The following is a 16,246-nucleotide window of genomic DNA, read 5'->3' as shown; positions in this document are numbered from 1 at the left end:
CTATATAACAGGAGAGACAGTATTATAGGATACTAAGGAAGAAATTAATAAAAATCATAATAAATAAATAATAAATAATAATTTTTTAAGAGCTGAAAGACATAGGTCTTCAGACTAAAAGAGCTTGCAAAGTACCCAGCCATGAATTAAAAATGGACCCACACTGGGGCACCTGGGTGGCTGTCAGTTAAGTACCCAACTTGGGCTCAGGTCACGATCTCACAGTTTCTGAGCTCAAGCCCCACGTTGGGCTCTGTGCTGATGGCTCAGAGCCTAGAGCCTGCTTAGGATTCTGTGTTTCACTCTTTCTCTGCCCCTTCCCCTCTCGTGTTCTGTCTCTCTTTCTCTCTCAAAAATAAATAAGCATTAAAAAAAAAAAAAAAAAAAAGAGGACCCACACTAAAGCATATCACTGTAAAATTTCAAGGTAAGGAGATAATCCTAGAAGTTAATTGAGGGGGTAAAAACAGGTCACACACAAAGGTCTGAGGATAGAAGTGACATCAGACTTTTTAATACTAGAAATGACAAAATTTCTAGTATTAAGGTGATGCCTTAAATTTGAGGGGTTTTTTGTTTGTTTTCTTAAGTTTATTTACTTTGAGAGAGAGAGAAAGAGAGACAGAGAGCGAGTAGGGGAGGGGCAGACAGAGAAGGAAAGAAAGAATCCCTAGCAGGTTCTACACTGTCAGCACAGAGCCCTACATGGGACTCAATCCCATGAACCATGCAATCATGACCTGACCTGAGCCAAGATCGGGAGTTGGACACTTAACCGACTAAGCCACCCAGGTGCCCCTTAAAATTGAGTTTTAATAATGACTTTTATCCCAGAATTCTATGCCATCCAAACTATTCATCAAGATGCATTTTCATACATGTAAAGATTCAAAAAATTTACCTTCTATTCATCCCTTCCCAAAAAGCTACTAGATGATGTACTCCCACAAAAATGAGTAACACTGAAATTTAAGAAACAAAGCATCTAACAAACAGAACAGCAGTGAACAGAAATCTCAGTACAGTTAGCTACTCAGTAGATCCAGAGAATAACTCCTCCAGATTGTTTCATAGGAGTGTCAAGAGGAAAGTCTGGGGTGGGGGCATAGTAATGATGGGTTTGAGCATACAGAAAATATATTACATGTTTGACAAAGATCTTGGAGAGTTCAACAAAAAATAGCAATAGGTACTAGACAAGATAAAAGACAAGATAGTTATCAATTCCAGGAAAAACAAAGGGTTATACCACAAAGGAGCCATGGTCATATTTCACTGTTTAGCTTAGCCCTGAAAAATATTTCTTTAAATCATAATAGTATAAACCTTGACCACTGATTCAACAAAATACTGGTCAATAACTTTATTAAGGGGATGGTAGAAAATAAATTTTGCAGATAGTGAAAGAACTACCATATTTCCCCTTAAGCCACTAAATGAAAAAAAAATAGTAAATGAATATTTGGGGATATAAGAATAAATAATAGGAAAACAGCCTATAGTTTTATACATCAATGTTGATGTATAAAACTATACAAATATATAAATATAAAATATATACCTTTAGGAAGAGGAACTCAGGGATGGGAAAGGCAATGTTATTTTTTCTTTATAAGCCTAATTGTATCTTTGGCTTTCAAAACTATGAATATATATTACATTAATTAAAAAATATATTTAATAACTTTAATTTTTAAAATTAAAATTAAAAATCTCTGAGTGTGAGATGCAATCAACGTAAAGGAAACAGGAATTGTAAGATTGAAGCTCAAATAAGCACTTGGCCTCAAGCCAAATGATCACAAAACACCCTAGTCATTTAAATCTTACACACTTTTGTGAAAAAAACATCTAATGAATCTGCTAATTTTTCTGATTGATCACAGGAACAAATGAAAAGGACTTCAATTACCAATCTTTTTCAGAAGAAAAATCCTCAATTTCTATACTGTTTGTATAGATTACCAATCTTTTTCAGAAAAAAAATCCTCAATTTCTATACTGTTTGTACCTTCGCTCTTTAGAGTATATATGAAATGCTTTGGTCTAATCAAACTAATATCCATTGTTCTTTACGCTAATATTTATACACTTGATGATAAATATACAAACAAGGCATAAAATTTCTTCTTCCAATAAAAGTAATTCTTTTGAATGACAGAATTTGCTTTTAGCGTCTCAAAACTGCATATCTATACACTAAAAGAATGTATTCTCCAGTTATAAATCTGAGACTTTTGCTAAAATGATTCCAAACCCTCTCACGAGTACCTTTGAATTTGGTTTTTATATAAAAACAAGCAACACACCCAATTCCATTTGTTTTGAGCCTTCCTGAACCAGACATGCTTCGACACACACTTAAGGAAGTTTAATACTGCCCTTCACTTGCGGATAGTAACTTCTGCTTAGTATACACATAACCAAACCCATGAAGTGCTGTTTAGCTTTAAAAATACACAGGCTGATTTCATAACAACGATTTCAAACACGGCATTTAGGAAAAGTGATTCGTTTACCTCTGTTGGTTTGTAGCAGTCTACAAGAGCTTCCTAGAAGAAAACACACAGAAGGTAAGTTTGATTACCTTAAAATTCAGTATCATTTAAAAAGTGAAATTAGGGGAGCCTGGGTGGCTCAGTCGGTTAAGCGGCCGACTTCAGCTCAGGTCATGATCTCACACTCCGTGAGTTCGAGCTCCGCGGCAGGCTCTGTGCTGACAGCTCAGAGCCCGGAGCCTGCTTCGGATTCTGTGTCTCCCTCTCTCTCTGACCCTCCCCTGTTCATGCTCTGTCTCTCTCTGTCTCAAAACAAATAAATAAATAAAAACATTAAAAAGAAAAGTGAAATTAAAAGTCCTTTTATCTGTACGGTATTCTTCTAAACATGGGCAACCCAGATTTCATAGCGACGATCTAGAATCACACTTCATTTCAGCATCGGTTGCTCATCTTGAAGATATCAAAAGTTGTACTTTCCTGCGCAGGACTGCCTGGCACCCGTCAGAACACAAACGCACACCTCTCCTCTGGGCTACCAACTTGGTTAATAATAAACTGTGTGTACTGAAGTTGAGACAGCCTGTGGGAAATGGTAATAATCACCTTGGACATGGAAAGCCGGGCACCCGGCTGTGATTCAACCACAACCCACCTTGTCACACCTCTGCGGGTCTCAGCGTCCTTGCCTGGAAACCAAAGCGGGTGGCCTGACGGTAGCTAAAGCCCCTTTCAAGTCCTCTATTTTATTGTTTTTCGTTTATTTATTTTGAGACAGAGAGAGAATGAGCTTGAGTGGGGGAGCAGAGGGGGAAGAGAATCCCAGGCAGGCTCTGTGCAGTTAGAGCAAAGCCCGATGTAGGTCTCAAACTCACGAACCATGAGATCATGACCTGAGCTGAATTCAAGAGTTGGATACTCAACCGACTGAGCCACCCAGGCACCCCAAGTTCTTAATTTTAAAAAAAAAACACCTTTTTTATGTCACTATATTTTCTATAGAACTGGTGCCTGTTCTGTATTCTTTTAATTTTCATAACTAGATGCTATCATTTCCCAGCTAAACTTACCAACAACAAATAATCATTAAACTGAGACTTTTCACCACTCAAGGGACTGGTAATTATTAACACATTGAACACATTAATACATTAAAATATGCCCTTTAATTGCCTTTAGAGATCATCTGCCATTGGTGATAACCAACAGCCATTAACAGTAATTATCAGTGAACATTAAGAGCAATGACAAGCCAAAAGTCAATTGGCTTTAGAAACTCCCAAATGCAGATTTTAAAATGATAGATTTGACCTCCTGGGGAAGGGAAATAATGTTGTATTGCTCTAGACTAAGGAAACATGGGACATCTCAGTATCCATTGTTGTACTAGAATGTTAACAGGTGAATATCCTCTCATAAAAGACCTGTTATTAACGAGAATTATGTCGTAAACGATCTTTTCTAGAACTCTCATTTCATGGGTGATACAATCCATAACCGTGAGACCAGAGTCCTGGGCTTGGATACTCCAGGTCTGGCTCAGCACCTCCCCCTTCTCATACAATTGTGGGGCGTCGCCCCCTTCCCCGGCAAATGGACCTCTGGAGATAGAACCAGCTTTTGTTCCAAGAAGATGTTGGCTACGGAAGCTCACACCCATTAGGTGGCTTGAGAACTGACTGTAGTCAAGAGCTGCTTTACCATCAGAGATGCAGTTCGTGACAGTGAACACCTAGCACTCCATCGCCTTCCTCTCTGCAAACTGTCAGTGCTCAAGTCCTGGTGCCAGCCCTGCCGTAGGGTGGGATCAGCACATGCCCTGGAGATCCGAGTACATTCAAGCATCCATGACCGGCAAGTTCTAGATTTTGAAAGCTGCTTACCCGTAACTTTAAAGCTCTCTCTTCTTCACTGTCTGCATCAAGAAGGTCATCAATGTCAATTTCTACTTCTGGCATTTCTTCTTCCTGGGGGCGGGGGGAGGGGGAGACAAATGGGAAGGCATTCTATTTAGTGAGAAACTACATTGTACCAAACCAATTTAGTTAAATAAATGAGCAGATCATCAATTAAGGGAGGGGGAATCAACATTTGGGGGGAAAGAGAGACTGGAAGAGGAGGGAAAGGAGAAGAGGCAGAGTAGGAGGAAGAAAAAGAAGGGAGAAACGGGAAACCAGAAGAAAAAGGAAGAAGAAAAGGGAAGAGGTAAGACAAAAGAAGGAGGGGAAAAGGAAGGGAGGGGGGAGAGGGAGCAAAGAAGATTTAAGAGTTCCAAAGCGGTCGAATGTGACATTTCAAAGATAACAATTTCCTACTTTCTGGCAGAAAACTGCGATTGTGACAATCATTGGGGCTCAGCAGATGACAGAGCAGTGAGAGTTGCAGTTTCCTATCCAACATCTACTCTTTGCTTGGTGGCTACCGGGTCTTTTTTTTTTTTAATGCTTATTTATTTTTGAGAGACAGAGACAGAGCACAAGTGGGGGAGGGGCAGAGAGAGAGGGAGACACAGAATCCGTAGCAGACTCCAGGCTCTGAGCCGTCAGCACGGTGCCGGATGCAGGGCTCGAACTCATGAGCCGCGAGATCATGACCTGAGCTGAAGTCTGACGCTTAACCGACTGAGCCACCCAGGTGTCCCTGCCTGATCTTTATTCAGGGTCCACATCTCCCTTCACAGCTCTGGGTCTGGGGAACCTGATTCTGAAGATTTCTGACACATGGTACTTGGGTCAGGACCACCCCAGCTCCAATTATCGGCTCAGGAGGGGATGGGAGATCCAACTGAGACTGATGGGAGCACTGGGAAAAGATCCTCTTTCCACAAGAAGCAACCCACCCTGTTCACTCCTTCTAAACTGCGGGTGGAAAGAGGAAACTTAGCCAGAAATTATTGGCAGCCATCACTGAACCAAGAAGGGAGTGAGCCTGACTCACGGTGGGCAGAGTAAGGGGAAATAAGAAAAACCAGGGTTCTGGACAAGTCACTGAGTCACTGAGTCAAACCACCTCTGAAGCCCCCCCCCCCCCCGCCACCTTTGAGTAAATGGCTATTCCTGTTTCAGCCAATGTGAGCCAAGTTCAATATCCCTGCAACCAAAGACATCCAGTCCAGAAGAGAGGGCAGAAAGTCCAGCTGGAATGTGGTGAAAGAGGTCACCAATTTGGATTCCATACTTCTGCAGCAAAGTAGATCTTTGCTACCTCGCCCTTCTGTTATCTCACCTTCCCCATTCTGAGAACATTGACATAAAATTGTATTTAGGAAAGTGCTGCGATTTTGTATTTCACCTTCCCATTATGAGTCACCTCCTTTCCGGTGCCTCTCCACCACAGTGATGGCCAAGGAGGGTCTGCAGAAGCGAGAAGCAGAGCTGTGTGGGGGACACCTCGGCTTAGCCACTCTGTGGGTTGCATCACCTGGTCTTCAGGGGCAAGGCTGACTTCCTATTTCCTCTCTAGTAAAACGCATTTGCTAATAGTGCTTTCCAAAAGAATCCTTTTTTTTTTTTCTTTCTATTCCAACACAAAAGGGGAGCCAAGCTTTTGGAGGAAACTGAGGAATATTATATAGTGCTGTGAAATAATAAGAAATGTATCTATTGGTCTCTATCCCTGGCTCCTGGCCCAGAGCTCCTAAAGCACATGTGAATGGGGGTGCCAGGAGAATCTTTTGTTCTAACAGTTAGTCTTTGACCCCCCCATTCCTGACATAGAATTTTCTGGCTGGTAGGTTCATCTTTAGTTCTAATGAGGTAACTCTTGTGGGCTCTTGGATGGAGGCTGGTCACAAGGAAGACCAAACCATGAGTAGAAGATTGGAACTTTCCACCATTCCCGTTACCCGTCCTTCTGGAAGGGGAGAGGAGCTGGAAATGGATGTGGGTATGGATGTGGCCTCCATCCAGGCTGAGGATGCCGGGAGAATCCCGAAGCTGTACTTGTAGTCAGGACTCTGGGAAAGACCACACGGGATGTGCATGCCGCCTCCCTCCCGCCGCGAGTACCAGCCTCCCTGGCCACCACCGCTTCCCCTCCACCATGCTGGCACTCTGTCACTCCATGCTGCCTGTGCCCCACTTCCTATTTTTGCGTATATGTGAAATCCAGGCTCAAAGGAGTCATTTAGGAGGCCACAAACAGATGATGGAACAGATCTCAAGGGTCTATCAGACTTTCCACAGTGAAAGGACGGATGGGGACTGAAACACCAACAACAGAACTCACTATATATTATAAAACAGTCAGCAGCCCACAAACATAGACCACAGCTGGGGAGCCACAGTGTGGTCAGAGCCCGTGGGGCTCCCCCCCCCGGCCCCGGCCAATGAACACCAAAGTGATGGCCATGGTCCCCTGGAGAAGATCTCAGCACACACTGGGCTGTGTTCCGGAAAATGTGGCTAAAGATTAATTCAATTACATCCTCAGCACTGGGTGGCTTTCAACACCACCACATAAGGGCAAAGTACCCACAGCCAGTTTTGGCTGACTCCCCTCAAGGAAAGCCAAGCAAAAAAAGATAAACCCACAAGTTTCTATCTAACGATCTACACAGAATTGCCCTAAGTTTCTCCACTCCTCCCCCAAAACGGTCCTTTGGGTTTGGCATTTATATTTGGTGTGGACACACAGCATGTATCTGGTGTGGACACAGAGTATGTATTTTAAGTCACGGTTCGATGTAGTCAAGCACAGGAAACAGATATAGAACCTGCTCAAGGAGTCACGGCCAAGGGAAACCCAGCGTCTGCTATGCTATTTTTTGTAAGTTTTTTTTTTTTAATGTTTATTTATTTTTGAGAGAGAGAGAGAGAGACAGAGAGTGAGCGGAGGAGGGCAGAGAGAGAGGGAGACACTGAATTCTAAGCAGGCTCTGAGCTATCAGACGGAGCCTGACGCGGGGCTCGAACTCACGAGCCACGTGATCATGACCTGAGCCAAAGTCAGCCACTTCACCGACTCAGCCGCCAGGGTGCCCCTCAGTGTCTGCCGTTCTTAGTGGAAATAATGCTCTCCTGAGAAGAGTACAGCAGCGGGTTTCCCTGCAAATGTTATTCAGCTCTGATGCCCTGCCGGGTTTGGTCGAATGGGCTCTTACTTGTGCAGCAACACAGAGTCCCGCCCCTACAGGATGCATCTGCAATAAGGCATCCTCTCATTAGGACTGCACACCGCTCTCCCCCAGGCACTGCACTTGACCCATTTTCTCCAACCCTGGAGATCTGGCCTGTCCAGTACGGTGGCCGCATGTGGTTATTGTCATTTAAATTCACTAAAATGAAATACAGTTAAAACTTCAGTTCCTCGGTCGCATTAGCCACAATCCAGTGCCCGACGGCCGCATGTGGCAAGCGGTGAGTGGCTCCCGAGATGCAGAACTTTGCGGTCCATTGGACAGGACTGTCCTAGAACCACTTACCCACCCCCCCCCACCCCCACCCCCGGCCCAGACATCCGGAAGCAAAGCCTCCTTCCCTCTCAAAGGAACTTGATAGGAGTAAAGAAAATGCCCTCAAGGATAGAATTCTGTGTATATGCGGTATTTCAAATTTTCAATGAGGAGTGCAGGAATATTCTTGAATACTGATTGAAGTTCTCTTTAGCTCTATTTGATGTATTGAGCAGCATCACGGAATAGATAACTTTAGCGACAGATTACCTCATTCACAAGGAAGTAACCACAGCCGCATCTGACTCTCCTACCAGAGTTTAGTTGTGTTTGCGGATCTCCCCGCATTAAAAATCAGTCCCCAAACAGTGGTTATGGTGACAAAGAGTGAACCAATCTCTTCAAGGTCCCTGGGCTAAGTCATCAGCTAACATATCCCTCATTTAGTCAGAGGCCTTCCTGTTACCCACAGACCACGCCCCTGGATGACTTCTGTGCATCTTTCTGGTCACAACGTCTGCTGAGAATCCACGACATGCGAGGCATCGCGCCTCGGGCGCTGTCACACGCACCCAGGAGGGACTGTCAGCCTAAGCTCAAAGCAAAACAACAGGCAATGGCACCAAAAGAGAAAGGCAAACCCCGTGTGCTTTAGTAATTAAGGGGAGGGAACATTCCCACCCTGGGCTGCCTGGGAGGGTTTCGCCAAATAGCAGGATTTGGACAGGTTTGGAGGGGGACGAACGACAGCCACAACTGGAGAAACCATGCAAAGAACATTCCATTCCCGCCTAGCGTGACCTGCCTTTTAGGAACACGTGCCTAGTGCTGCCGCATTTTCTAACTTTTCAGGAAAAGCTGAAAATCCAGATTTTTAATATAAAGATATCACGGCATTTTCAAGGTTGGTTAACAATTCCTTAAAACACTGAAACGGACAAACAAAATCCCTCACCCCGGAGGCTGCAGTTTTTCCTCAGCCTGCAGAGACGAGCCCCGGAGGGCTCCCGGGCAAGGGTGGGAAATGCCAGAAGGGGAGCCAGCCCGGCTGTAGGGCCCTGGGGAGGGTGGAAGGGAGGAGACGAGGAGGCCGGTGAGAAGCACGAGCTCATCCCAGTGTGAGTAACAGGGCTTGAGTGCCAGTGTGGCGAGAATGGAAAGATCATAAACCGTGACTAACAGGGAGGGAAAACAGATGGAATTTGGAAATGAACTGGGTGGATGAGGGAGAAGGAAAAGGTAAGAGACCATCCAGGTTTTGAGCCAGCCAGGTTCTGGAGAAAGATGCAATCGGAAGGAGCACATCCGGGGCCTCGAACGCATTGCACCAACAAGCAGCCCGGAGGTAAGCCGTCCCCAGGACCCTGTCCCCCGCCAGCTTGTGAGCAGACGCGGGACCCCCACGCCGCCACCACAAAGGGACGCACTGCTGTGCTGAGCGGAGGAGGCACAGCCCGGTGCGGGCAGAATCTGCAGCGGGTGGCAGCAGCAGTGGCCGCGCGCTCCCGACGGACCCAGGCACGAGGACGCGCTCATGCAACCCACGCAGGTTCCCGACGCGCCGCCGGCCTGAGGTGAACACGCACGCTCTCCTGCATCCACGCACACACTCCAACATGTGCGCACACTCTCACGCACACACCTCTCATGTGCGCACACACTCAGGTATGCTCACTCCTTCACATGTGCACACATTCTTACGCACACACACTCTCACATATGCACATACTCTCACATGCTCACAGGCTCTCTCACACACACCCACGCACATACACTCATGCGCTCACTCTTACATATGCATACACTGTCATATGCACACATGCACACACTTGCACACGCTCTCACATGTGCATTCTCACATGCATACATTCTCACACATATACACACACACACTTATGCACCACTCTCACCTGCACACATTCCCACATGCATACACACACACGCACACACACTTTCATGTGCACACCCACGTGCACACTCACCCATATATGCACTCATGTGCACATGCACACTGACGCATACACTCATGCATACACACACTCACATATGCACACACTCACATGCTCACATGCTCTCACACACACACCCATATGCACACACGCACACCCACGCACATACACTTATGCACTCACTCTTACATATGCATATGCACTGTCATATGCACTGTCAAATGCACACTTGCACACACTCTCACATGTGCATACGTTGTCACATGCATACAGTCACACATATATGCTCACACACATTTATGCACATCTCTCACATGCACACATTCCCACATGTATACACACGCATGCACGTACACTTTCACATGCACACACTAGCACACAGTCTCACATGTGCATGTACACACTCATACATGCATACACACTCTCACATGTGCACAGTCACAGGTGCATACACACTGACAAGCACACACAGTCACAGGCACTCACACACTCACAAGCATACACTGTCACAGGCACACACTCTCACGTGCACACACACTCACGCACACACTCTCCCATGTGCACACACACACACTCTGGTATGCGCGCGCACACTCACACACACTCGCGTGTGTGCACACACTCACATACCACATGCACACACTTCTAACGGGCCAGGAAATTGACACCCCGAACCCTGTCAAGAGCGGTGTCACGAACATTTGTATTCTTAAAAAATACAAATGCTCACTTCCCTCCACAGCAGTGAAGGGGGCAGGGAAGCTCAGGCTAAAACAGCTTGAACGTGGATTCTGGTTGTCAAGCTCTGTGACACACGGCCAGACGGCTCCCTGAGAGTGCCAGAGGCTCACGGTCCTCAGCGGTCTCCACCTCCAGTAGGGATGTGCAGTCCCATGGGATTAGAGCCTGGGACACGCGGGGCGGCAGGGGTGAGGCTGGGAATGGCCGGCACTTCTGAGCACACACCCCCGCTGCAAGCGCACAGGGAAACTGGCTCAGGAAAAAGCTGAAAAGAACAGAGGCCCGCTGAATCTGAGGGATTCTGTGAGTTCCCCATGAAGATAGTTACATTTCATGTTGTCATTTTAATGACAGTCCCCAAAACTTCTGTCAAAGCAAGCGTATTTCTTCTAAGAATTGTCCGGATGACCATGCTTTAACCAACCCAACTCTGTTTACACACTGGCATCGAGCAGAATTACGTTCATTGTCGTGGGCTAGTGAGAAAAAGGCCAAAGATTTAATAACTGTTCGATTTATACCTCAGTGACTTATGAACGCCAGGTGAAGCCAGAAGACATCTGCCGCAGGACACGGAGGGGGCAGGGCTGTGCCTTCTTCCCAACAGCAAAAGGAATGACATTAGCTTTCACGCTAAATTCACGTTCTATGCCTTATGGATAATTTGCAATTTTGATTTGATATTATAATTGGAAGAACCATAAGTATAAAGAGTTATACTTGGTTTTAAGTCATCCATTTTTAAATATTATAATATTAAAATGTTTGAATCGGCCCTGGAAAATGCAAGAAGTTTTTTTCCACTTAAAAAGAAGCCTAGCCTACCCTACAGCAAATCGTTGTGGAATTTCAAGACATCGGGGTTGGAGAGGAGATCCTGGAAGCTTTCAGAAGGAGACACAGGTCACACACAGGCAGTCAGAGAGTCAGCACCATCAGGCAAGGGGGCAGGAGCTTTAAAATCCTCAGGGGAGGGGCGCCTGGGTGGCGCAGTCGGTTAAGCGTCCGACTTCAGCCAGGTCACGATCTCGTGGCCCGTGAGTTCGAGCCCCGCGTCGGGCTCTGGGCTGATGGCTCAGAGCCTGGAGCCTGTTTCCGATTCTGTGTCTCCCTCTCTCTCTGCCCCTCCCCCGTTCATGCTCTGTCTCTCTCTGTCCCAAAAATAAATAAACGTTGAAAAAAAAATTTTTAAATCCTCAGGGGAAACAATTTCCAAACTGGATGCCAGCTAAGGGGGCACCTGGGTGGCTCAGTCCGTTAAGCGTCTGACTCTTGATCTCAGCTCAGGTGTTGCTCTCAGGACCGTGAGTTCAAGCCCCACGTTGGGCTCTGTCCTGGGCTCAGAGCCTTCTTTTAAAAAACGGGGGAAAAAAAACAACCTGCCGACTAAGAGTCAGAGAAACACCACGGACATTTCAAGACTCATCAGGTCTTATGTCTTCACGATTTGCCTCCCATTTGGGGAAGCAGTGCTCCAGCAAAACAAAGAAACTAGGAAAGTCATCTGCAGTTGTCGATTGTGCAGACCAGAGGGCACACACGAGAATCAAGACCGAGGAGGGTACCCGGGAGGCCAAGAGGTGAAGAACAAAGCAAATGGAGACTCAAAGGCTGGGAAGCTGAGCAGAAGGAATGGAGAAGAGCCTAATGTTTAAAACAGGCGTGGGGTCTGGCATACCCCTGCCTCGGCGGCTGGACATCCAGAGGGGCTGGAATAGTATGGAACCAAAATGGCGGAAGTAAGTGTAGGTCAACCCGGCCCCAACACCCTTAGTGCAGGGTATGATCCCATATCACTAGTATTTCCCTAATACCCACTTATTTGGAAATTTAAATAAGCTTCAACGGTGGAAGCTTGCTCGGAGCCAAATGGCACTATCTGCCCAAAATCTTCCTATAAAAAAAAAATGCAATAGCCTAAACCAAACTTTGTCCGGTAGCTAAGGGAAGGGATATTTTAGATAATACCCACAGAGGATGCTATTTTTGGCCACCCAGAAGAGCAAGTCCGTACCTCCCTTTATCCCACACATCTCACAGCTAAAGTTCATTTCTGAAGCGCTCAGAGCACAGACGCCAGCTGTGGGAGAGAAGGGGGGGAAACCACAGCACATGCACTGTTACCACCCACATCCACCCAGCACCCCACCCAGAGCGCCACCCCTTTCCTCTGGGTCAAGAAAACACGATGTAATATGAGTGAGCAGTGAGGACATGATTTAACACACACCACGAAAATATGTTTCGGGTTTTTGATAGTTCCCTTGCTTTACTTGGTGCTTTTGACTATCGTCATTGAGCAAATTTCTTGTGACATAGCCTCATGTCGCAGCAGCCCAGGGGAGAGCTACTGCCCTAACCATCAACGGTCTACTACATTGAATAGCAAGGCATAGAGAGAAAGAGTCACTTTACTGGTCTCGTGAGATTAGTCTAGAACTCCATGCAGCATCTGTTCGCCGAATACCTACTACCTGCCAAGCACTTTCTGGGTGTCAGAGAGAAAGAACTGACAAAAATACCTGTTCTTGTGGACATCGAACCCTGATTTTGGAAGACAGACCATAAACACAGATGTACAATATACAGCATAGCACACGGTGATAAATACTTAGGAGGCAAAAAGAAAATAAGCAGAGGGGAGGGACAGGGAATAGGAAGGCTAGCATGTTACGTGGGGTGAGAGAAAAACCCGAATAAAGACTTGAAGAAAGTGAGGAGAGCCATGTCGATGTCTGGAGGAAGTCATCAGGGGAAGAAGCAAGGGCCCAGGCGCATCTGAGAAACTGCTACGAGCCTGGACTCCTGTAAGGGGCCCCTGTCAAGACTCCGACTTGTCCCCTGAGCGAGAGAAGAGCCACAGAGAGTTTGAGCCGAGCGACGGCGTGATCTGATGATCTACCTTTTAAAAAGGATCAGGGGCGCCTGGGTGGCTCAGTCGGTTGAGCGTCCGACTTCGGCTCAGGTCATGATCTTGTGGTCAGCGGGTTCGAGCCCTGCATCGGGCTCTGTGCTGAAGGCTCGGAGCCTGGAGCCTGCTTCGGATTCTGCGTCTCCCTCTCTCTCTGCCCCTCCCTTACTCATGCTCTCTTTCTCTCTCTCTCTCAAAAATAAACATTAAAAAAATTAAAAAAAAAAAAAAAAAAAAAGGATCACCCTGGGCTGTGGGAGGCGAGGGCGTGAAGAATCCACGTAGGCGGTGACAGAGATCACCTGGGCCGAGACAACGCTGCCTTCGACCAGGCAGCTGTAGCACCATAGACGTTCTCTTCTTATTTGGGTCACCGCGAATCTAGATCTCAAAGAGCAAACGGACACGTTCATGCAGCTACAGCGGCTGCCGAGGCTGGCTGAGCTGGCGCCTCCTGCAAGGTGCAGGCATCCAGTGCGACACCTATTATACAGGAAGAGCAGGTGGGTAGGGTGGGGGGGGGGTGCCGCTGGGGCGCAGACTCGGCTGCTGAGGATCAGCATCCGGGTGAGGGGCTGCCTGGGCTGAGAAGTCGGGGGAGGCCACTGAGATGCTAGGGGCAGGAGCTGTGTGGGAAAGCATCAGGACAGCACAGAGCCAAGCCAGGGAGGTGCTGTCCCAAATCTGAACCCCGCCTCCCAGCCCACCCCCCCCCAAGTAAATTGTTCCTCGTCCGCCACCCCCAAATCTCTGCCCTTCCTAAAACCTGACACGTGGCAATTCATTTTCAAATGAACATCTCTGGAGAGACAGTCATAGGTCTCCAGACATGTTTATTTATTTATTTAAAAAAAGGGCGGGGGGGCTCAACGTCAGGGAAGAAAAATGTTACATATCCCACCCTTGGTCTCAATGGCTCATGAAGCCACGTGTTTCTGTGATGAAAGGACCCCGGGGAGTTTAGGTGAACAGAGCAGAGAGTGGGAATCCAGTGATGCAAACCTCCATCTTCCCTGCTTCTCAGCCCAAATGAGACCCGTTGGTGCACGGAGGTTGGCAAGAGACAGACTCCGGTTCGGTAGAATTCCTTCCACTTAAAGCCTCTGTGAGCTGTCACCCTCCAAACCCTTATTTCCTACGCCTGTAACATGGGTCCAAATAGAAAAAGCTAGCACGCTGGTGCCTGGGCTGGGCATGTCACACAAAACTCAGGGATCAGTAACATGACCTCAGACATGGCTAAGGTTTTTGAGCACGGTTGATCAGGTGATCCCTCTTTAAAAAAATTGAATGTAGGGGCACCTGGGTGGCGCAGTCGGTTGAGCGTCCGACTTCGGCCAGGTCACGATCTCGCGGTCCGTGAGTTTGAGCCCCGCATCGGGCTCTGGGCTGATGGCTCAGAGCCTGGAGCCTGTTTCTGATTCTGTGTCTCCCTCTCTCTCTGCCCCTCCCCCGTTCATGCTCTGTCTCTCTCTGTCCCAAAAATAAATAAACGTTGAAAAAAAAAAAATTGAATGTAAATGTCTCTTCCAGGGAATCGTTCACTCCTGATGCCTAAAAATTGCATGCGAAGACCTAACGCATCACCAGCTTGTTCAAAACCACAAGGATTAAAGGGGGAGAGAAAAAAAATAAAAGAAACGTACGCAAAAATCTCCAGAGGCAGAGCTTTCTGGAAACAATAACACTTTGCTCTGCATTTCTGCGTATGAACACTAAACGTGCACAGCTGGTCATGAACAATGCCAAAGTGACAAGAAAATCAGAAGTGGTTATCCTAACAAGGTATTTGAAAATAAGTGAGAGCTGGGGCAGATCGTAAGATGGCAAGGACCAGCTTCTCGGCTTCGTCATAACTGACGCCTTAAAGGTTCTGGCTTCAGTGGACAGACGGCCGCCGTCCTCCTGCTCCCTGTGCTGACTCACAGCAGTGTGATCCCTCTAGACCTCCAGCTCCCCCACAGCAGCACCCACATCACAGGGAACACCACTTGTAAGCTCCCCAGGCAGTACTGGGGGAGCTGGTGGACACACACGTTCAGAGGTACATTAAAACAAAAGGTAGGAGGGATCAGGCAGGTCAAGGACGTGCACGAGGCGGCCCAGCAATGAGCTCAAATTGCTACTGGGCTGCAGGCAGCCAATAAGGACACTGAGAGAGAATAAAAGGGTGTTCCAAGAGAGGGCTGGTGTCCCCCAAAGAGAGCAAGAGGCAATGGCCGTGCAGCCTCTCTCTAAGAGGTCACCCTCGGCTATCTCCTGCTTCCCATCTATTTAGTAATATGGCGTAGACCGTCTTTGATAGAAGATGATCCACAGCCACCTTTTTAGGAAAACTGCTCAGGGGCCAAGCAGAACTCTTTAGGCTGGAAACACTCAGACCCGGGGTGCCACAAAGGCAAGTGCCTATGACAGCTCAGCTCTCACAAGGCAGCTCTCTCATACCACACGACTCATGACCGAATCGTGCCAGTGGGAATCTGGGTGACCATGGTGTAGGGTTTCCAGAGCGCGGAATACCGCATCTGGACGTGTTCCCATCTCCTATCTTGGGCAGGCTCCTGAATCTGCTATGGCCACATGTGGTCAGGGCTGACAGGTGCCCCGAAGAGTAAGACTGAGAAGACGAGGAGCGGCCGTTTGGAAGAGAGGCCAGGCACCGAAAAGACGTTGGAATTGCCATACGGAGGCCTCCAGGCGCAGACAGACCGAGACTGTTGTTGAAATGAGCTCTCAAGACTCAAAACGCCATGGG

General features: G+C 47.3%; 1 protein-coding gene across 1 annotated transcript in view; it reads right to left on the bottom strand.

The window, feature by feature from the left end:
- Positions 1-16,246, bottom strand: part of PPP1R14C (protein phosphatase 1 regulatory inhibitor subunit 14C) — a 90,836-nt gene that overhangs the window by 26,154 nt on the left and 48,436 nt on the right. The window contains exons 2-3 of the mRNA XM_045500007.1: positions 4,382-4,465; positions 2,520-2,552 (exon numbers count right to left, since the gene is read on the bottom strand). Of these exons, the coding sequence (XP_045355963.1) occupies positions 2,520-2,552; positions 4,382-4,465 (117 nt within the window). The remainder of the gene's footprint in view (positions 1-2,519; positions 2,553-4,381; positions 4,466-16,246) is intronic.

This window comes from Leopardus geoffroyi, chromosome B2, assembly GCF_018350155.1.
Source record: "Leopardus geoffroyi isolate Oge1 chromosome B2, O.geoffroyi_Oge1_pat1.0, whole genome shotgun sequence".
In the NCBI taxonomy this organism is placed as follows: domain Eukaryota; kingdom Metazoa; phylum Chordata; class Mammalia; order Carnivora; family Felidae; genus Leopardus; species Leopardus geoffroyi.
This window is presented reverse-complemented; position numbering and strand designations above follow the sequence as displayed.